Here is a 22749-nt window from a genome sequence, read left to right as displayed (position 1 = left end):
AAATCAGCTCTTTAAATCATCTTCATACAATCATCTTTTTACAAATCATCTTTTTCATTACAAATTTTTTTTTCACAGGGTGAAAAAAGTTTATTTTCTTTAAAAAGGTAAATAAGTTTATCTGGGTTTTCTAAAAATTGCCATTGTTATCTGTGACGAACTATTCAGAGCCTAACTAAGTTTGCTTTATGAAAAATTTTCATTGAATTTCTATCTTGTCACCACCTGAAAAGGTACCGACAATTGTCACCTAAAATCGTCACCCGTATGCGACGATTCTCACCCACGGTGACTACGAGAATAGGGTAAGAACTCACAAAGTTCATCCGAAGTGACAATCCTCACCTAAACCGACTACTGGAATAGAGTGACTTGGGTGACTCAACTATCCTCACGTCACGCGCGGCGCAGAATAAGGGCCAGTATTTAGATGGTGCTCTATTGAGATACTCGTAACTCGTTTCTCACAGAGGTCTGTTTGCAATTGTGAGAGGAGTATGTGAGTGTCGTCGACAGGCAACGATGTCAATGCATCGTAGACGAGGTTTGTATGTATTCAATTATCGCTAGAAGCGATTTTTTTCCATCACTGCTTCTTATACCGGACCGGACTTTGTCTAAATTTTTTACCAAATATTCGGGCAAGTCCTGATAAAACCGGGCAATCTGGCAAGCTTATCTTAGCATCACCTTAACAATCTGGTTTAGTCAAGTGTTCTATGAGCACGTTTTAGCGATGTTGATATTTTTCTATTGAAGAAAATATTCTTTAAATTGCTTCCAAATGATGGTGGCTCCAGATATTTTTTTCCGAAATCCTAACAGAATCGTTTGAGTATAAAGCTTAAGGAAAAAGTTTAATTCCGGATAGAAAAGAACCGGACTACAGAGCGAAAATAAACTTTTTTCAATCAAACAATGAATGGATGAACGAGTTAAATTGCATAAACTTGGGAGATGATAAACACGGCTGTTAAAAAGTTTAAATCTTTCTTCAAATTTCGCATTTAAAATTACTCTGAGCTACAACATTTTCAACTTGTGTGTTCATAGTATAAAAAGATTAAAGTTTTATTGAAAATTCAATTTTGAACACATTTCATTTATCTACGTTATATTACTTTCTATGAACTATTTTAGCTGAAGGAACTTATACATATGTATAGGAATGGTCATATAAATTAGGTTTTAAAGAGTTTCTAAAATGTCCCGCTTTTTTCAGCGATGTCCCGCTTTTTTCCTGAAATGTCGCTCTTTTTTCTGAAAGTAAAAAGTCAGCCTATTATAGGCCCAACGTCTAACAAAACCGATGATCCCACAATCTCAAACAGCTGTATCTTGCCATTCCTTGGACAGAATTTCACTACTTTACTCTCACATTTCTAAATTCAGCACTAGCAAATGGTGAAGAGTTTTGTTTGTTTCTACTTTTGCGCATGTACTTTGAAACTCATAGATCAAAGATATACAGATTTGAACATTATCAAACATGAATTCAATACTGCTTTACAGATGTGTTCTAGATACCGAATCATGGCTATTGTATATTTAAACATGGCAATTTCAAATTTTGAGGAAGGGTGCTTAATCGGAATAGCGCACGGCACCCTTTCAAATAAACGAATTTCAAATCAAATCAAATCTTCAGGTAGAATTTGATTTTTTTTAAAGATTTTCTCAACTTTCAAAGTCAGGTAGAAATAGCAAAAAAAAATCAACCAACCTGCGTTCCGATCCTGTCGCAATCCTTGCGAGTCCAGGTGTGAAAACCGATTCCAACTTTAACGGTAGAACCAACAACACATGTGCTCGTTCTGGCCAACCAATCATCACCATCTTTCCATCTACTCACCTACCCAGCTACTTACTGGAACCCATTTCTCGGGAAATGAAAATGGTGATAATGTTTAATTTAATTTTATTAAAACCTATTTTATGCTCGCCGCCTTTTATGTAGATGGTTCTGTGAGTTGAGTTCTGTGCCATTGCCGAGTTGGTCGAAGAGAAGGACCAGAATCAACACTACCGAAGTACGTGACTATGGCCACGAAATGGTGCTGCACTTTGTCGAGGAAGAATAAACGATTCCCGACCGTTCCCGTTTTCAGGTTGAATCCTGACCAATTCTGTTTGCCGGTGTCTACAAAAATATGTGTGTGGGTTTTGGCTCTCCAAATGTGTGAAACCGATCCGGGTTCCGTTGCATTTATCGTAAAGAATGATTTTTGCTGCTGCTGTTGCCACCAGACAGTGGAATTGGAAAACACACTGACAGGAACACTTTACGTGTTTGCCTTTTGCGGAAGTGACATTTGCCCACTCTGCCTAGCAGGGTTTCTGACAGTTGCTGTTGCTGCCAAACATTTCACAACCTGAATCGTGATTGTGTCGACAATAGTTGAACATTCAACTGATTCTTAATTATGTGTGTTTTTGACTAAAACAAACCAGTTTAGGTGTTCCATCAATATGAATTTCTTTCAAAACGCAAATACAAGGTCTCGAACCTCTCACGTGTGTGGTTTACACACATGACTGGATGGCGTCCGGCTTTCTTATTCTTGTAACAACAAAAACAAATTTCCGAAGCGCTTCTGAACTGAACAGAAACATTCGACGAATGCCAAACGCGTTATGTGATATTGCTATGAAAAGTATCTCTGGCATCACCCTCGTGGCCCGCACAAGAATGGAGCCGTTCATGGAGATAAAAAAAGCTATCAAATACCTCATTATAATGATCGCTTCTCATTCCAAGCGATCGGCTACCGAGGTTAAGCTGCTGGTTTCTTGAGGATTATTCAGAAGAAGAGACAAGGCAACGGGGATGTACGATCGAATTTGTCCGAAGTCCGTCAAACACCGGCTGATGGATTGTCCGAGAGCCAGACACAGACTCGAAACTCGCGGCGCGGCTAAATCTTGTACGACTTCGCAGGTTTCATACGCTAAAGCTAATACCGCGATCTCGGCTGTCACGAAGTTGTCTTCAGGCAGCTCTCTTCACGGTCAGATTCCACATCGCCAGGGCTCGAGATTGCCGGTTTATGAGGTTTCCAGCAGCTTGAATCTTTACTTTTTTCCTTCCCTTCTCATTTTTTATTAAATATAGTTTGTTCCCGTCCGTCCGTCGCTGGCTAGCCGGCAATGACAACGATCGTGGTTTGAAATAAAAAATGCACCACAAAACGGTAGCCAAAATCATATACATGTGTTAAAATTAACACCTGCGCTGGAAATATCTGTAGAGATCTGACACAACAAAAACATTAACAATGACGCTAGAAAGCAAAAACAACCAAATCCACGCAATTCCCCAAGTAAAGTCTGCGTTCCACAGTTAGCTTTCATGAGATGTGGAATGATAAAAACACGGAATTCAAAGTTTCAAAAAAATAAAATAAAATCTCGAATAAATTGATCCACAAAAAAATTTAGCAGATGAAATGATGAGATTGTTGCACACTCGTGAAAACCTGAATCGTTAAAAAAAAATTCAAAACAACCGTGACAAAAATCATCGCTTTTTTCGAATAAAGAGGTCAACTTGGCCTGCAAATCGATCATTTTCAAACTGAAAGACCATTCTCAGGTGATACGAGTAAAACCGGGAAGCTGTTTTCTGCTGCGGTTGATACGAAACTTCCGCAGAGTCTCTAAGTCATCGTTAAAAAATGGAATCCAGGGTATTAATTGTCGCTTATAGTTCTCCAAAGACCGCTCACTACAAAACTTAGAACATGTTACGGAAATCTTTAATACATTGGGTATGGAACTGTTTAACTTTTTCAACATTAATATGTAACGTTAAGCTAATGAACAATTAAGAAAACATTCTATTCCAAAAATATATTTATATGATATCATCTGAGCAACGCAGAAAGATGTACATCTCTTCGACAATTCCTTCCAAAGATATGGGAATGGGAGCCTAAATTTTATACCAAATTTTCTGAAATTTGTTTGTTCAAGAAGATCATTACAAACCTTTTTCCACAAATAACTTTGGCCTTTATTGGCTTATTTCTTTAGATTGAGGTTATTCTGAAAGTCTAAATTAAATTCCAAATTATATGTACATCAGAAGGTTTTTATTTTCGAATAAAGATTTTGCTTTTATAATAAGCTTCTTTATGATTAAATAATGACAATTAATGTTTTTCACGTTGCCTTATTCACTTTTCCTTTCCCAAAATTGCATAATATCTGGGAATCTGGGGGCTCACCTCCCAAATGATAGATAAGGATGTGGGGAACAAACTTTTATATGGGGCTGACTAAGAAAAATCATTTATTTATTTATTTATTTATTTTATTATTAATTCATCGAACATAAAAGTTTAAATGAATAGTAAAAACACGGTCAACCTATATTAAATAATCTGGACTGACGTATTCGACGAATGAAGCGACTTGTGGATTCTCCAAACTGGTGTAGGTGTACAGCATCCTGGAACATAAAGCTTAGTTCTTCTAGAAATGAGACAGTTACGAATGCGTTTACCATTCGTTTGATCAAAATACTTTCTATGGAGGAAATGAAGGTAATTGCATGATAATTCAAGAAAAAATTTAAAAAAAATTATTTATCGTTTTTTGTAAGAAAAACCTCTACTTTATTCTTGGTACCTCCTATCGGCCGGCGCACACTTTTTTCAGTCATGATATTGTTCAGTTTTTTCAACTTTTACTTCGTCCAGTCTGTATTCTAGGTGGCTGCATCCTCCTCCTTCAAATTTTACTACTTTTTGGTCCAATACTTCTCTTTTAAAAGAAACAAAGGTCAATTTAGTGGATAAAGCTGTTTCAAAAGTAACAAAACTTGATTAATTTTGAGCCATTAAAAAGAGTTTTTAATGGAATTTCTGCTTACAAAATCTGACAAAAACGAATTAAAACCATCAAAAGATTAATTTTAAAGTATAATCGGTTAGTATAGATCGTAGGTTGCGAAGGGTACACACAAGATTACTCCTTTTAGCCTTTTAAAAACAGCAACAATCAATGTTTTTGTTTTGAAAATTGTTATTTTTCTTCCATAGGAGCAGAATCTTGGCAAATAATTATATCTTATACAAAACAATCAGCAAATAAATACTTTAATATGCTCGGTACCTTACCAGGAGCAGATATGTTATGAGACTCAAACTCTGGAATTTGTTTGATATAGGGTTTTTCACAAGTTTTGTCGTCCTTCAGAAATCACCTGTCTCATTGCCTCGGTACCAGCTTTACACCTCACGAGCTCTGGAACTAGCAAGAGATATGTTGTTTGAGGTAAGGTTTGAACGACTCATAATTAGGCAACACTGTCAGCTTATCAGAGGAAAAATTGTTGGACATTTCACCGATCTACACTTAGTTTTTCGTTTATCCAAATTTAAAAATTCTGATCTGAGACGTGTCTTCCCTGATAACCCTTAACTGTAGTTACCGATCATGTGCTTCACTACAATGCTTGATTTGAACTTTGTGGACATCTTCGACAGTGTTTTTATACTTTTCCACTACTCACAAACACTAATTCTTTGAATAATCAACGATTTTGTAAGCTTTCATTTTGATAATGATGGTTTTTGAAGGAAACTGTGCAAGATATTTGTTTTCTTTTTCTCTTGCATCGTAAATATCTCAAAAACGCAAGAACTTAAAATTTTGAAAAAAATTAGGTCGGTTAGTAATTTTCACAGGCAACAAAATGCAGTCAAAATTTTAAATGTCCGATTACTAGTAAACGAGCTATTAGCAACAGAAAGTGTCCCATTTCTAAAAGAACTAAGCTTTACGCACCATCGCGCTTAGTGGCTCATTGAAGCCATACGAAGTTCGATGAGTTTGATTGAACAGTAACGAGCCAGATCGTAGGGTCCTTGATGGGGCACTGAAGTTTATCATTCCTAACAAATTTGGCGATTGCACTTCTCCGTTCAAAATTTTTGAGATAAATGCTGCCTGTTGAGTGTTTCGGCGGCATCCAAGAGTTTCTAGACCCAAAAGCTGACATCGCTCAGGATAAGCGGGGAGATCTTCGGGGTGGCGCCAGGGAAGGTGTCTTAAGGCGACTCTGACAAATCGCTTTTGCACGCGCTCAATCCTCAAGATCCAACTTAGCCCAAACAATTGAAGCATGTTCAATCATTGATCGGACGAGCGCACAGTACAGGGATTTTAGGCATAACGGATCTGTAAATTCACGCGCCACTTTGGTGATGAAGCCGAGTTGACGATTCGCTTTATTGATGACTGAAGAACGTTGACTGTTAAACGTGAGCTGTGCATCAAGGATGACTCCAAGGTCATCGACTTCTGATACTCTGTTTAAAAGCTGGTTGCCGATTTTATATTCGTAGAGGAGTGGTGTTTTGTTTCGATGAAAAGTGATGACGGAACATTTCGACACACTAACTGATAATCCAATTTTGGTTCCGTCTTCTAAGCTGATAATCAGATCATTAAAGAACAGAGCGAATAATAGGGGCCCCAAGTTGCTTCCTTGTGGGACGCCAGACCGATTCGTAAATGGAAAGGATACGCTATCGGCGAGCTTGATTCTTTGGTTTGGCTCAATTCCTTTTTAAATGTTAAGAAGGATTTGAGCCAAACAACCATGTTGTTATGAATACCAAGCTTAGCAAGCTTAGCCAACAAAATCCCATGGTCGATAGTGTCGAATGCAGCTTTTATATCGGTATACACAGCATCAATTTGTTTTCTCTTTTCAATCTGGTTCATGCAGAATGACGTATATTCAAGCAGATTAGTACAAACTGATCTCCCAGGCATGAACCCGTGCTGCTCAATGGCTATGTAATGCGATGACGCGCGTAGAAGAGCTTGGCTAACGACAATTTCAAAAAGTTTGGAACCAGCAGACAAACTGGTTATGCCTCTGGAATGTTTTACATTACGACGTTCGCCATTCTTAAAAACAGGAAACATATACGAACTTTTCCATTTGTCAGGAAACTTACGTTGTTGGAACGACTTATTGAAAATTCGAGTTAAAGGCAATGAAACAGCTTCGATGCAGCGAGAATAAATAACAGCCGGAATCCCATCCGGTCCAGGCGCGAAAGAAGTTTTCAATTTTCTAGCAGCAGAAACGATGAGCTCTTCATGAACTGTGAAAGTATTAAAGTCTATCACATCTGCTGGTACGTGATTAGTCGCTTCGCTGCAATCGCTTTCGGGTGTGACGGAATCTAAAAATACAGACTTAAAATGTTCTGCAAACAAATTGCAGCAAGTGTCTGGAGTATTCCCAACAGCTTCATGATAAAAAACGGACGAAGGCACAGAGCTCGACTTGCGTTTTGAGTTGACGAAGGTCCAAAAACTATGAGGATTTCTTCGCAAACTAGATTGCACACGCAAAACATGGTTTTTATATAGCAAAGCATTGAGTCTTCGGTAGGCAGTTCTAGCTATTTTAAATTGTTGTAGCAAATCATCAGTTCGATTTTTCCTTAGTTTGCGTAGACCAGCATTCCTCTCACGACGTAGATTTCGCAGCGTTGGTGTACTCCAAGCGGGGGAAAATTGTGGTTTGAACCTAGGAACGTTTGAATTTAACCAGTCGCTAATTATTTATATCGCAAAAGGATGGTTAGAGGTTTCACAAGCGCGATCATTGAAAAATGTCCACTTTAAAAAGATTTGATTTTAAAAAAATTCTGGGTCCAAAAATTTTCACAAAGTTTATACATTTCATATTTTTTTATTTTTTTATATTTTTTTTTTTTGATTAAATACTACACGTTAAAAATGAAATCAAAATCAAAATATCAAAATTTAAAATAAACAAGCTGTTATCAAGTAAAAAATCTTTTTTGGCACAAAAATTTTGTATTCAACTGAACAAAATGTGTTCCAAGCGTAAAATATTTTTGATACCAACGCCATCAAAAGATGCGAATTTTTGTGCACTTAAACTTTGCTGAACAAAGCATGTTGTTTGTATGATTGTGTGAAGAGCTATTCACGGTATAATTCTAAATAAAAAACACAATTTAGGCTATTTTTTATTTAATTTTTAAAATTCGCCTTAATAAGTACCTACTTTAAAATCAAAATACTTGCAAAACAAGACTTTGATGGTTTGGAGAAATGAACAGAAGGCCATATGCCAGATTTGAGCGGAATCGGACAACAGGAAGGAGTTGCACTGAATCTCAAGTGTGAAAGGGATTCTGAGACATTGTATTCTGAAAAAGTATAAAAAACTTATTTTTCATAATTTTTTTTTCTTTACCAATCGATTGCTTGATTATGTTCATTTTATTAAAATTTTAAATAAAATTAACATTTCACCTGAAGACTGCAACTCGATTGGACTTAAAGCAAAAAAGTTATGGCGGTTCAAAAATAGTATTTTTTGCAGCATTTTTCAAACTGGCATAAAACAATTTTCAAACTATTATACAACTGCTTTAAGATTTTAAATATTAAACGTCATGTTGATTGTGAAATTCAATCGAAATTACTGAAGCCACCTTGCTAGAAATAATATTATAATACTAAAACCCAAACATTTTTAACAAATTTGACAATGTTTGCGGTACGATTCGTTGTATAGGTAATGAATTTCAATGAAAAACAAAATTTCATCATTTGAGCAAATTAATATGTTCCTTAAATTAATATTTTTTATTTAAAAAAATGCTTAAAATGTGGTAAACCTTTATTTTCTTTGAGACGCGCTTATGTTTTAATCCTATTTCGTATATATTTCACCAGAAATCTGAGGTTGCACGAAGTTCCATGCTAAGATATATTTATAATGAAAATGAAAATATTTTCAAAATAATTTAAATTAAATCTTCACCAATCACCAAATACTTGGGAGAGTAAGTGATAACACGAGAAAAAACACACGGAACAAAAAGCTCCCACACATTCCTATCAGATTCCAGGACGTAGTTTTAAAATAGCTGTGGATAGTCTTTAGAGAAGGGTTTCTTAAAACTATGTCTATAAGGTCGAATAAAACTATTCTGTTGGATGTTTTATTATAGCTTATAGAATTAGCTTTAAAGACCTTAACAAAACAGGGCCAACTAGTCCATACGTAAATATGTTAGCTTTAAAGAAGTTGTGCTAAAGCATAGAATGCGCGTTGGCTTATAAAGTAGCCTTAAAGTAAATAGTCTCAAGTGACCTGTGAAATTGTTACTTGGGCTGCCATCGAATTTTGTACAGTCACCTTATCCACTTTCTTCGCCACAGAATACTAGTTTGCTGTTAACTGCTTTTCGCTGCTAATAGTTTTTTGGGTCTTTTTGAGGTTCTGCTTAATTTTTCTGGTGTTGGGAGAGATCTTATTCTGTGACACAACCTCAATGTTGTTAGCGGCATACCACTCAATGGCTTTTTTCCATAATGGCAAGATGCCAAATTCGACCAAAACAGCACAGACAAGTCATGTTTCTTCAGGAAAGGCAGCAAACGCTTTTGAAGACACTCTTCTACGTAAATTTCCTGGTTGCTGCAGTCCTGGTTGCAACGAAAATTTCGCTTTTCAAGCCACAGGTACAGATAGCTTGAGAAACGATATATTTCTTGGCAAACTTTAATAGTTTAATATGCTCTAAAATATTTGCCACCTTTCCCTTTCCGGTTGCTGTGTAAAACTCTTGTCCAGGAAGCTGTCTGAAATCCTGGCCTTTGCGTAGGTTTCGTCACCCATTACCACGCAATCAAACGTAAGTTTTTGCTTATCGTTGCAATTTGGCATCACTACCTTCTTATAATACGAAAGTCCGAATCGTTTTTTAGCTTCATGCATGGTTGTAAACGATATTCTCTTCTGTTCGTCACTGCGGCTCCCGGTTTTCGATTTTCCCCATATCCAGTCATTTTAGTTGTCAACAAACGTTCCCCAAACTCTCTTATTACTTTGGTGACGGTTGATTTGGCCACGTTCAACGATTTTGCTTTTACTGCGTGCGTGTTGTTTGGATTTTCACGAAGCATATACAAAATTTTGATTCGTTGCTCCTCTTGCTTGGACGCCATTTTGATACCATGATTAGAAAAGAGTAAAAGAATTAAAAAACGACATGCATTTAAATGTATTTAAAAAAGATGTTTTGAATACTTGATATTGCATTAAAATAAATGTTTCATTTGAAGTAGGTGCAGTTTTAGCAAAAATATTATGTTGGATCGTTAAAAATAAAAATAAAACATTTTTCAAAGCTCAGTGAAATGATTGTAAATAAAAGAAATAGATGCAACATTCTTTCAATAATTTTCCGAACAGACAAAACATCAACTGCACGATAGCCTTTCAAGTTGAGCTTATCCAAAAACACAATTTTCCGGCCATAGAGATACCACGAAAAACAATTAAAGTAGGAGTGGGGTGGCGTACGAGTCGGGTAAAAGTACGTTTAATTAGAGATTATCACAAACCGAGGACATTAAAATTCATGTGGTTCATTCATGTTCATTCACTATCTAATGCCGATGAAAGAATTTTCTAAAAGTTATTTTTTTCTTATCAGAACAGTTTAGAAGGTGACTATATTGATCAATGCGTTATGTCTAGTGAGAAAAGCTTTTATTTATAAGCACGTTATAAGTAAAGGAATTTTTAATCTTTTTTCATGATCCACAAATGTATTGGTAAGTATGCTGGAGTAAAGATAACCGATTGTTTATTAAATTTATGTCCAAAAGTGCTCAGATATTATGGCAGTGATCTTGATTCGGCTGCACATTTTCTTCCAGTCCTGCTATTAAATTACAAGATTTCACATTGTCATCACGGTTTCATATTTTTAATACAGCTGGAATTGATTAAAAAAAAAATTTACACAAATTTCAAACAACAAGGCCATTTCCAAGCAATTTTCACCACCTGCGCATCAGAGATTTCTTCTTTTTTGTAACCACCGTCACTAAAAACAAGCACTGACGATTTTTTTTAAAGAAAAAACCTCAAAGGTATGCGCTGTTTGAAAAATAAACAAGTTTAGATATAAAAAATGAAATAGACAACCAAAACGACAAACCTAATCCGATGAGTTCGTTGTAAGACTAAGAGGCAATTCGATGACCAGAAAGTGCTCACTTTGCCCCCGGTCAGTTAATTTTAGTAAAAACGGGCATTGACAAAAATTGAAGTTTTCGAACCAAAAACTTAAAAAAAGATAAACTTCAGGAACAATGCATAATGATATTGCAGGATGCACATTACAGATAAACACGATTCACTTATTCTCTAGTACTCAAAAATTATAAATTTTTCGTCACCTTAGAACTTTGTTTTTTGAATATATTTTCATAAACAGTAGACCGTGTCTATTTGGGGTCATTTTTGAATTTCTCAAACCCTGGGATCTTAAAAGCTTCGTTTCGGTTCAAAACTCATCCATGATTTTTTGAAGAATTTTTAAGAAGCGTTTACATAAGTAAATTTGAACTTTTAGGTTTGTATGGGAAAATGGAATATTTTGTACTGAAAAATGAACATAATTTTTGTATCTTCTGTGGAACCGAGCTTATGGTTTTTGTGCCAATTCATAAATTCTTTAAAGACAATTTTCCGCTGAACAACTTTGTTGAAGACCGTAACTTCCAACCTGGATAAGCGAGGATTGGAACAGAACTGGCTTGTCTCATTTATCAAGATTTTCTTTTACAGAGGTTCTGGAACATTGGAATAATCTTTCATCTTATCCTTTATAGGCAATCTTCTCATGAAGTAATGAACGATAAGCTTTTCGATTTTAAGATTTATTTAGCGTTAGCATTCATTTCACAAGTGCAAAATATTAAAAATTTCCAAAATTTTACTTTAATTTCTAAGAATTTAGAGGTGTTCAATTAAATTCAACTAAAATGTAAACGGTTGACAATTCGTTGAAATGCGATAAGAAGGTAGTTGTTAGCAGTCAAATCAAGAGACACGAGTGAGTGTTCACCGAATTTCCACTAATTAGCACCATCCGGTGCTATTCATTACCAATCGGACAATCGAACATAAAAATCAATAAGTTCAATTAGTGCAGCAGTTGTAACCAACTCTGGTCGGATCTGAATGTTTTTTTTTGCTTCTTCCGTTTCTTCTTGTTTCCAGGACCAAAAGAGTGCGACCTGCCGAAGGGCGGCATCACATCTCTGCACGGGGGCAACGGTTTTGGTCCGATTCCGAATTCAGGCAGCTCAGACAGCAACGGCAATCGGTTGCATGTCAACAACAGTGGCCCTGGCGGAGGAGGCGGGGGTGGAGGCGCTGGTGCCGGAAGTGGAGGTGGATCCGGAGGAAGTGGCGGGGGACTCTGTGAACCGCACAACATCCACCAGGATCAGGTAAATGTAGATGTGGCGTCCGTGGTGTCGCTTCCAGCGCGACTTCCAACCAAAAAAGTGAATCGTTTCTCTTACTCTTACCCTAGCACATTACGGATAAAAACGGAAAACAGAAAAGACACCGGACCCGATTTACGCCGGCCCAACTGAACGAGCTGGAACGGTGCTTCTCCAAGACGCACTATCCGGACATCTTCATGCGCGAGGAGATCGCCATGCGGATCGGGCTGACCGAGTCGCGCGTTCAGGTTAGTGTAATTAGCGAAAAATATAGTTATTTTTAATATTTTTTTTAATTATTTAAAAGTTTGCTTAATATGCACTGCAGCAACATCAGAGTCAGAATTAAGGATGGGGGACGTTTTTAAAAAAATTCAACAATAATAATTACAAAAAAAAACAACAAAACTGAAAACTGAATATTTTGTTCTGAAAAATCAATGAAAAACTGAGAGGAATTTGGTTCTAAGTCTTATGTCAGTGTGATTAGTGGTTAAACTATCTGACGTTATTTTTATTTCCTCGAAAATTCATATCATAAAAATTTATAATAGTTCAGCCATTTCTTTCGGAATGTTTACCGGAGAATTTTCCTATATTGGATTCTTATGTCCCTGAATAGTGTTGTCGTACAAGTATGTTAATTTGTTTACAGTTTCCGGTCAAAATAACAGAAGAAATTTCCGTACAATCGATTCGGCGAATTCTTTAGAAGTTTCCACATTTGGACATTCGATGGGATTTTTTTGTTTCAATGTAGACGCGCTTTCCCAGAATATTCAGAATTGGTCCAGAAGAAATGTGTTGAAGACGGGTTCTGAAAACAAGTTGAAACATTTTAATACACAGACCTCCTTTTCGAAATTTTTACGAATTTTCAACTTTCTGTTCATTTCTAAAGAGATAAACATGAGAAACCAAAAAATGCCCTAAATATATTTCACAAAATGGAACTTGGTTTTTTGCTATCCTTAAACTGAGTTTTGAGTTAAATTTTTTGACCGTGCAGCTACACGAAAAATTTCGCCGCACCCCATTTCTCGTTCATAAAATTTTGTAAACAGGACGTGCGAACTGTCACCACAAAAGGGAGAATACGTCATCGTGAATCGACCCATTGATTTATTGTTCTCGATTGCGAATTGGACATAGCAAGAGGATCCAAAACAAACAATGGTTTTGGTTCTGCTCGTGGCTGCATAAATCTGCTGGTTTGAAGGATGCCTGAGGAACAAATAGAAAACCGTAAGTTTCAACATGTCCAGCGAAACATTTCATAAGGGCGAAACTAGCAGTTAGCTCGAAACGAGAAAAACGCGCTTGAAATTTCCGAACATCTAATCAAATCCTATAAAAAAAGTCGACTTCTTTTTTCAAGAAAATTAAGAAATGTGCATTATATTCACTTATTGTTTGTTAGTTTCCAAAATTTTTAACATTTTTCACTAAATTTAAGATATTTTCGAGTTTCGCCCTTTTATGTTCCCGCATCCAATTTCGCCTGCAAGAGTCGCCCAATTGATCGGCCGTTTTTGTTTTGGTTTTGAAGTTTCGCCATTTGGTCCTACACGAAAAAAACTAATTTGGCCGTTTTGTCACAGAGTGAAATCAGTTACGCCTTTAGGCCCTACACGAATAAAAAAATTAACCTCGTTTTGAATAGGCGTAACTTCACGTTCCAACGGAAATGCATCAACAAGAAGTTTCACCCAATTGAATTTTATCAATTTTTCGAAAGTTTTAAGATGAAACCGCGTTCATAAAGTGCAACCGCGCACATCCGGAGTGATCATTAACTCGATTTGTTTACATTTGGCAGTTTCGCCCTTTGATGTTTGTTCTGTCAAACCAATGCTGCTAATGGATAAGATGCCAATTTATAAACTCTCTACAATAACCAAACAACTTCGGCCAAACAACTTTGTCGAAGACTGTAACTTCGTATCTTGTAAGAGCAAGTTCATTGGTGTTGGGAAAAAAGTGGTGGAAATTTCGACACTCACGGCACATTTTGAAAATTTTGACATGAAAAAACATTTTCAAGATCTGTGGCCTTCTAGTTTTTTTTACAACACGTGTTGTATTTTCGCATGCTGTGATGCAAAAATTGCAATATTTCTATCACATACGGCTGAAATGGAAACAGTGTTGTTAAAAAATACAACGCCCCAAGATCTTGAAAACATTTTTGCATGGTAAAATTTTCAAAATGTCAAAATTTCTACCACTTTTTCCCAACACCAGTGAACTTGCTCTAAGGCAAAAAAGTAATTAGCTGTTAAATAGGAGTATGTCTTTTGGTATTGAAAAACAATCAATTCATTTGACATCACTGCTGGTGCTTAGCAAACTGCTGCTTGAAAAGAAGTTATGCAATACCTCGCTAAGCAGTGATGTCAAATAAATTAATTGTTTCTCAATACCAAGAAACATACCCCTATTTAACAGCTAATAACTTTTTTGACTAATTGAATAGGAAGTTACGGTGTTCGACAGAGTTTTTAAGCGTAAAATTTCCTTTGAATAAATTATAAATTGGCACCAAAGCCATTAACAAACTCAGTTTTACAGCAAACTCGGTATGACAAAGTATTAAATTTTCCCATACAATCCAAAAAGTTCAAATTTACTCATGTAAACTGTACTTAAAAATTTTTGACCCCAGGGATTGAGAAAATGAAAAATGACCCCAACTCGATTCAGTCTGTACACCAAGTTTTTAGTTGCATATTCAATATGTCCAACATATTTATTGCTGATCGATAACTGACGATGATAGAGATAGCAGTCGGTTTGTTTCTCACCACCTTGGGTCCCCTTCCACGTACCGAGAGACCAAGTTCCGGAAAATTTTATTTCGATCCCACGGAAAGTGTAATAAAAATCAGCTGTTTCGATACGTGTCAAGTCACGTCACGTCACGTCACGTCACATCACTCCCCTGCCACCCTACTACTCTGACTTTCCGGCTCCGGTTCGTCCCTTCTTGTTCCGTTATCTGCGTTCACAGTGAGTATCATAGGTACTGGCCCGAATCGCCCAGCAGGGAATTCGCCGGGCTCACGCTATGCGGTTTGCGTTCTAATGGAGCGCAATGATTTTACATAAAATTCACCCACCATCGCCCGGAACATCAAGGCAGCTTCAAGCTTCAATATTCGCGCGCCGGGGCAGGGCGATAAATCACTTTAACCCGGCTGCTTTCGCACCCCAAAAATCAGAAGAAACCACCCCTGAGAGGGAAGATGCGTCGTTGCGTTGATTTGGTAATGTTTACAGATGGTGTATCTAATCTAAAAAGGATAATAATGTAGCTAATGCTTTTATATTGTGCCCGAAATCACTTCTCCTGGTTGACTTTTTGATCTAATTTTTCGCTTTGGTTTCCGGGAGGAGGACGGAGATGCGGGTGGAAAGGGGAGTGAAATGTGTCCCTGAGATTTAAGGCAGCGACTGAGAGTTTTTCCAAACATTTGGCTTCCGATAGGTTTCTGATGATAAATCAAGCTCGTTGATTTTCGTGTACGGAAATGTGCAGCTACATAGATGTTTTTTTGCTTTCGGAAAACTTATTGAGTTCTTGAAAATATCTTGAAAAAGGGTACCTTGGAACAAAAGGATATGTCTATCAAAACATAGTTTGGAAGTCAGCCAAAGCTTTCTACAAATTTAGCTGTAAATTAGTCAAAATTGTTCGACCTACTTTTGATTTTTTTTTTTAATCATATACATATCGGTATCGAATTTTGAATACGGCGAATGCGCTTAGATCACTGTTTCGAGCAAAACGCGTTCAAAGTTTGACGGCCCCGTAAGCTCCCAGCAAAAATTTTATTATGTTTTCTCTGTTCCTCGAAAACTAAATATTCAGTTAACGTTGTGCATTCAAAATGTAGAGCTCTGAACGCACTTTATCATCCAGCTGATAACTCCATTTGTTTACATTTGGCGCATTCGCCTTATTCAAAATTGACTTCCGATTTATCAATTCACTGCTTGCCATCTAGTGATTCTCAATTTGTTTTCTGATAGATATTAATGGAGATCGATTTCAAGCATCAGTTTTCTGTTTGTTATTGACATGAATATTACCACAAATGTTAATCAACAACTCTATTCAACCCTAAATTCACAACCACAATCACCAATTTAGATAATGTAAACATTACCAAAATGTTCGATTACCCGTTTTAGTTCTAGGAAGGCAAATTTCACAGTGGATCGCTTGCTTGCTTGGTGTAGTTGCTTTTCCTCCAAGGCGACCGTCAAAAATTGATAGCACACCTATATCAACCAAATGAATCCAAGTCTAAGAATCGCATGTTGTGATTTTGACGTTGTTGGTGGGAGGAAGGATATATTTTTGGCAAAAAAGTTGAACTTTTCAAGTGCTTTTTTCAATTGAAAAACCTTGTTCTAATACAGGAATCAACCAAATCATCTCAAATTTTACACTTAAGAACTGCTCACCAAAGAAAGTGGACACGGGTTATTTTAGTGTTTTTGAGTGTATTCTGCTAGTGTACTAGCTAGAATTGTAAAAATTATGTACTCTGCTTCAAGCAATACACGAGAAAAAATGTTTAAAAAGTTGGATTGAAGTTGGTAAAGATGGAGTAAACTCATCGTTGGGAGAATGCATTCTGCCCATCTATTTTATTAACATGGTTTTCAGTCTCACGACATAACCTGATGAACAATATTCCTCCAATTCACTTCACTGCACAAATTAAATGTTTAGATAAATTTATTTTCTTAATGATGTACGGAAATCTGGTTCGAAAAAGAGAACAGCAAACCTGAATAAAGAGGAAATTGCCGCTCTTTTCTTAAATTCTAGAAAACATGTTTTTTTCTAAAAAAATTTCCAAAAAATTTGCTCATTTCCATAACAATATAGCAAAAAAAATTGAAAAAATCTACATCTAACTGAATAACATAAAAATAAAACCTAATTTATAAATGATCACAATTTTAATACAAGCTCTTTCCAACACAAAATTGTGAAAAATAAATTTTGGTTTCTAGAGGACGATTAAACTTTTGCCAAATTTGAAACGAGTTGCAATTTTAGTTTGCAATTTTATAATGTTACTAGCTGACCCGTTGTGCTTTGCTACACCTTCCGCCCCGGAAATTAATTTAATTTGTAAAAATTTATTCAAATTTAGATTTTAGAGAGCATTTTTTTAAATCAAACCTCATAATACTTCAGAACCAACAACTTTGAAATGAGAGCTGCAGCTGCAGTTCTGAATTGCAATTCAAAGATGGTATATATTATTTACTGAAACTTGAACTCTAAACTCGTTTTTCAAGATCTGAAATTTGTACTCTGTACCCAAAAAAAACCTTTTTAAATATGGTCCCTTCTTTGAAAAGCTCTTTATCTTAAATTTATATGGGAGCTCTCTCATCTTTTTCAATCTTGTCCCCCACTGCTTGAAGAAGGTAGGCAAATTAAACCGGCTCGATACCCAAACAGCACTTATCATGGTAATGAAAAATATATTAAATTAGTTATGTATTAAATACAGTGCAAATTTCTTTTTTTTTTAAATGAATTTACTACGGTAAAAATATATATATTTAAAAAAAATATCAGTTGCATCACTAAATAAGTTCTCAGCATTTTTTTTAAATTTTCTCTTTGAAAGTCAAATATTCAAAAATGTTGGCAAAAACAAATTTCTAAGTTTACATTTGTCCCGTATATTGAGGCAAGTGTCATTGCAAAGCTTATTTACAGATGCGTCAGAGTAATGGCTTTAAAATGGATTTAATACGAATTCCTGCTTTTTGTTCTATCAAGTTTCACTGATATATCTGCAGTATTCCTGTAATATAAATTTATGTTTGTTACTCCACTTTTAACGAATGCTGTTCAAAGGGAATGACCTTCATTTACAAAGACATTTAAGAATTTTCAATAACCGCTTCAGTTTCAACATTCGAAATACCCATTCTGATCTTTCCAACATATTGAATCATTTTGAAGATGAATTTCTTAAAAGTTCGACGTTTGCCCTTGCCCCACCGTGTAAGTTGACAGAAGGGAATATTGTTTTTAACATTTTAAGGGTATACTAAAAATTTCTCTTAAAAATTTTGCTTCCAGTTGAATATCAGTTCTAAAGTCTCGCTTTTCAAAAACGAAGCGGATCAAAAGTCTCTTATATGCAGCCATGTAACACAAAAACACTTTTCATGTTAAGTACGCACTTGAATTGGTATGTAAGCAAAAAGTACGATAGTTATTTCAGAATTATTTCAAATAAAAAGCTCCCACCTTCATTTCTAAATTCGTTTCAGTTGTGTATTTGGGCCGAAGTAACAATTTCTAGAAAAAAACATATTTTTTAATTTTTTTTAACAGAAAAAGTTGAACGTTTGAACATGTTCTAATGTTCCTTGAATGAAAATTCGAATGCTACCTACATTAACATGAACTAAATATGGAAGTATTTTTCAAATCTTTAAATTGGTTTTGATTCGATTGATAAAATACCAATCCGTGTCACATCTAAGCGTCATTTATTACCACGTGCTGTGTACAAATCTAATAAGCAAGAAAAAACATATCTAGGTTGCATATCGCCCCCACGTGTTTGAGAAACAGGCGCCTTGTTGTTAAATTTTCCAGCAATCAATGAACAGTGTGCTTTGGTTACTATCCTCTTGCGACGACGTTTGCTCGCCCATGGAGACGAAAAACAAACCCCTCAAAGAAAATATGCTTGGTTGAGAAATACGCGCCAAAATATTCCTACTGATCAGTATGCTATGCCTGGGTTACTTTCCTTTTGCGACGCCTCGACCATAGAGACGAAAAACAAACCACCCAAAGGAAAAAAAAATCTCAAGAAAATGGATGTCATGACTTTAATTTGTTTCGAAAAATTACAAATTTTGTATGGAAGCCTCTCCTTTCTTAAGTCGGATGGAGTTTTGACTATTACAGAAACCATCCCCGGCCTCAAAAACCCTCAGATGCCAGTTTTGACGATGATCGGTTCAGTAGTTTTCGAGTCTATAGGGAACAGACAGACAGACAAACATTCATTTTTATATATATAGATTAGAAATTAGATAATCCTAGAAGTATGATTGGATACAAAAAATGAACTTACGACTTGAGGCGCTCTGCATTTTTCAAACTGGTCACAACAAATCAAGAGACTTATTGGAAAAATCAACAAAACATATTATTTATGGCTCATTGTTATAACTGCGGAATATCTTATTGCAATTTGTCCAGTGTGCGGTCTAATCACTTTACTACTTATACCGGTTATCGGCTGAACTAAGAAAAAGTAAATGTTATCGAGAAATACAGAAATTCATCAAAATTTCTCAAACTGCGACATATTGAAAGACACTGGTCTATAATCGATATACGTTTTGAGAAACATGGTACAGAAGCCAAAACCAAGAGAATTCGAGTAAATTTAGAGGATTCCGTGATCGGCAGTATATGCTTAAATAGCTATTTTTAAGCACAAATTTCTCATTTTGAGGAGAAAGAACTGCATAAGTTATACAAGTAGATTGTTTTAGACTACATTTGCACAATTTTATTGTTAATTTTTAAATTGTTAATATTGTTTTAGATCTTTTAAAATGCACAAAAAATTAAAAAGTATTTTATAAATTTGAAATAATATTTATTTAGTAAAAATATTTTGTCTTAAAATGTATAAAAAAAATCATTTAAAAGGAAATTCATTACAAAATCCGGATTCTTGAAGCATAAAGCACAAAACCACTCAACACTAATTTGCAATAACTGCTTTCTGGGAAACGTGATCATTGCTCGAATAATTGAAGTATTTGGCCATTTTTATTTATCTGAAATATTCGATTAAAAATTCTAACAAACTCTTTAAACAATATACTTTCAAAATTTGATCGTTTGCATATGAACACAATTTGATTTATACAATTTATCCTTAAGGGTAACTCTTCCTCGAAACGAGTTCGGTTGATGATCTTGATTAAGGTTGCTTTTTTTTTTTTTGTACGCATCCGAGCCGAGTCGGATCCAAACAATTTTCAAAATTAACGACTGAAAATCCGGGCAATAGCAGGGAAAATTTTGACAAAACCCAGAAATTACTCAAAAAAAAACAGATTTTAAATCGTATTTGTGGCTTTCAAAAAACTTTTCATGATTTTTTTTTTGTAAAACTTGCCAAAAAAAAAGGTTTTGGAGGCATGAACGAAAAATTTATAACACACCTTTTTTTGTTTGACTTGCCAAAAAAAGTCATAAAATCCAGGAAAAATCTGGGCATTTTTATATAAAATCCGGCAACCGGATCGGGCCGGACTGTTCCCAAGTTTTCAATTGAATATCCGGGAAAACGTAAAGCATCTAGGCCGTTTCAAAGGGGGGGGGGGCAATGGGGCCCCTGGCTTAGGGGCCTCCGCGGAAAATTAAAATTTAAACATTACTTTAATCATACTGCTTTCACTTAAAAAAAAACTAAGAAAGAAGATGAAAATCAGAATTAAAATGTTCAATATGACCTCCGTAAAACAATCTCTCAAATAGTTTCACTCTAATATAAGTAAAGGGGCTTCCCTAGAGTAAGCATAGCAAAATTTTTCCTGCAAATTTTTGGTTGAAAAAATCAGTAGATACACATTTCTATAATACCTAGCAATATCTGGGCATTTTATCTCGATTTTTTCAACATATAATCTGGACAAATCTTGGCAGAATTCGGCGAAAATTCAATAAACAAATCTATAAGAAAGTGAGTAAAACCATCAAACAAAAATATTGTTTTTGTCGAAACACACCATTATTTTATTTACATAGTATTCCGTCTTACGACATAACTTGACGATCATAATTCCTAAAATTCACTCGGTTCATAGCAACCGTTCTCCAATTTCTCGGGCACCCCACGTTCGCCAGATCACGCTCCACTTGGTCTAACCACCTCGCTCGTTGCGCCCCCGCTCGTCTTGTTCCTACCGGATTTGTAGCGAACACCTGTTTTGCAGGACAGTCATCCGGTATTCTCGCAACATGTCCCGCCCAGCGTATCCGGCCAGCCTTCACCACCTTCTGGATACTGGGTTCGCCGTAGAGGCGCGCGAGCTCGTGGTTCATCCTTCGCCTCCACACTCCGTTCTCCTGTACGCCGCCAAAGATGGTTCTTAACACTCGTCGCCCGAATACTCCGAGTGTACGCAGGTCCTCCTCGAGCAATATCCATGTCTCGTGCCCGTAGAGAACAACCGGTCTAATGAGCGTCATATACAGGTTACACTTCGTGCGAGGGCTAAGTCTTTTCGACCGCAGTTGCTTGTGGAGTCCATAGTAGGCACGACTTCCGCTGATAATTCGCCCCCGGATCTCACGGCTGGTGTCATTGTCTGCGGTCACCAGTAAGCCGAGATAGACAAAGTCTTCGACTATCTCCAGCTCGTCGCCGTCGATCGTGACCTTGTTATTACTGGACAAGCGGGTTCGGTCGGTCTCGGATCCGCAGGCCAGCATGTACTTCGTCTTGGACGTATTAATCATCAACCCAATCCTTCCTGCTTCGCGTTTCAGTTTGCGGTAGATCTCCTCCATCGCCGCAGATGATCTGCCGACTATATCAATGTCATCGGCAAAGCAGATAAGTTGACTGGATCTGTTGAAAATCGTGCCCTGCATTTCGCCCACCGCTCGTCGAATAACACCTTCTAGCGCCACGTTAAACATCATGCAGGATAGACCATCACCTTGTCGAAGCCCCCTGCGAGATTCGAATGAACTCGACAATTCACCCGAAATCCGCACACTGCACTGCGTTCCATCCATCGTCGCCTTGATCAGTCTGATCAGCTTCCCGGAAAAGCCGTTCTCGTCCATGATTTTCCATAGCTCGTTACGGTCGATCGTGTCGTATGCGGCTTTGAAGTCGATGAATAGATGGTGCGTAGGGCCTTGGTGTTCCCGGCATTTTTGGAGGATTTGCCGTAATGTAAATATCTGGTCAGTCGTTGACCGTCCCTCCATGAAGCCGGCCTGGTGACTTCCCACGAATCTGTTTGCTTGTGGCGTTAGGCGGCGGAGTAGGATTCGGGACAACACTTTGTAGGCGGCGTTGAGGACAGTGATCGCTCGGTAGTTCTCACAGTCCAATTTGTCGCCCTTCTTGTAGATGGGGCATATTACCCCCTCCTTCCACTCCTCCGGTAGCTGTTCAACCGGTGTAGGCAATCGGCCAACCTGTCCGGGCCCATTTTGATGAGTTCAGCTGCGATGCCATCCTTCCCAGCCGACTTGTTTCTATTCAGCTGGCGAATGGCTTCCTTAACTTCACTCATCGTTGGGAGTGGCTCCTCTTCGTCGTTGGCTACGCCGGCGATGTACCTTCCCCCACCGTCTTGATCTCCTGCATGTGCGCCGTTCAGGTTTTCATCGAAGTGCTG

General features: G+C 36.9%; 1 protein-coding gene across 6 annotated transcripts in view; it reads left to right on the top strand.

Moving 5' to 3' along the window:
• The window catches only part of LOC129753518 (homeobox protein orthopedia), a 165449-nt gene that overhangs the window by 38915 nt on the left and 103785 nt on the right, over positions 1–22749 (top strand). For 5 of the 6 annotated variants that reach the window (XM_055749337.1, XM_055749336.1, XM_055749335.1 and 2 more), the window contains exons 2-3: positions 12083–12315; positions 12402–12563. In XM_055749337.1, coding sequence (XP_055605312.1) covers positions 12083–12315; positions 12402–12563 — 395 coding nt within the window. The remainder of the gene's footprint in view (positions 1–12082; positions 12316–12401; positions 12564–22749) is intronic. The other variant, XM_055749340.1, reaches the window with a different exon arrangement.

Source organism: Uranotaenia lowii, chromosome 3 (assembly GCF_029784155.1).
Source record: "Uranotaenia lowii strain MFRU-FL chromosome 3, ASM2978415v1, whole genome shotgun sequence".
In the NCBI taxonomy this organism is placed as follows: domain Eukaryota; kingdom Metazoa; phylum Arthropoda; class Insecta; order Diptera; family Culicidae; genus Uranotaenia; species Uranotaenia lowii.
Note: the sequence above shows the minus strand (reverse complement) of the source record. Positions and strands in the feature narration are given on the sequence as shown.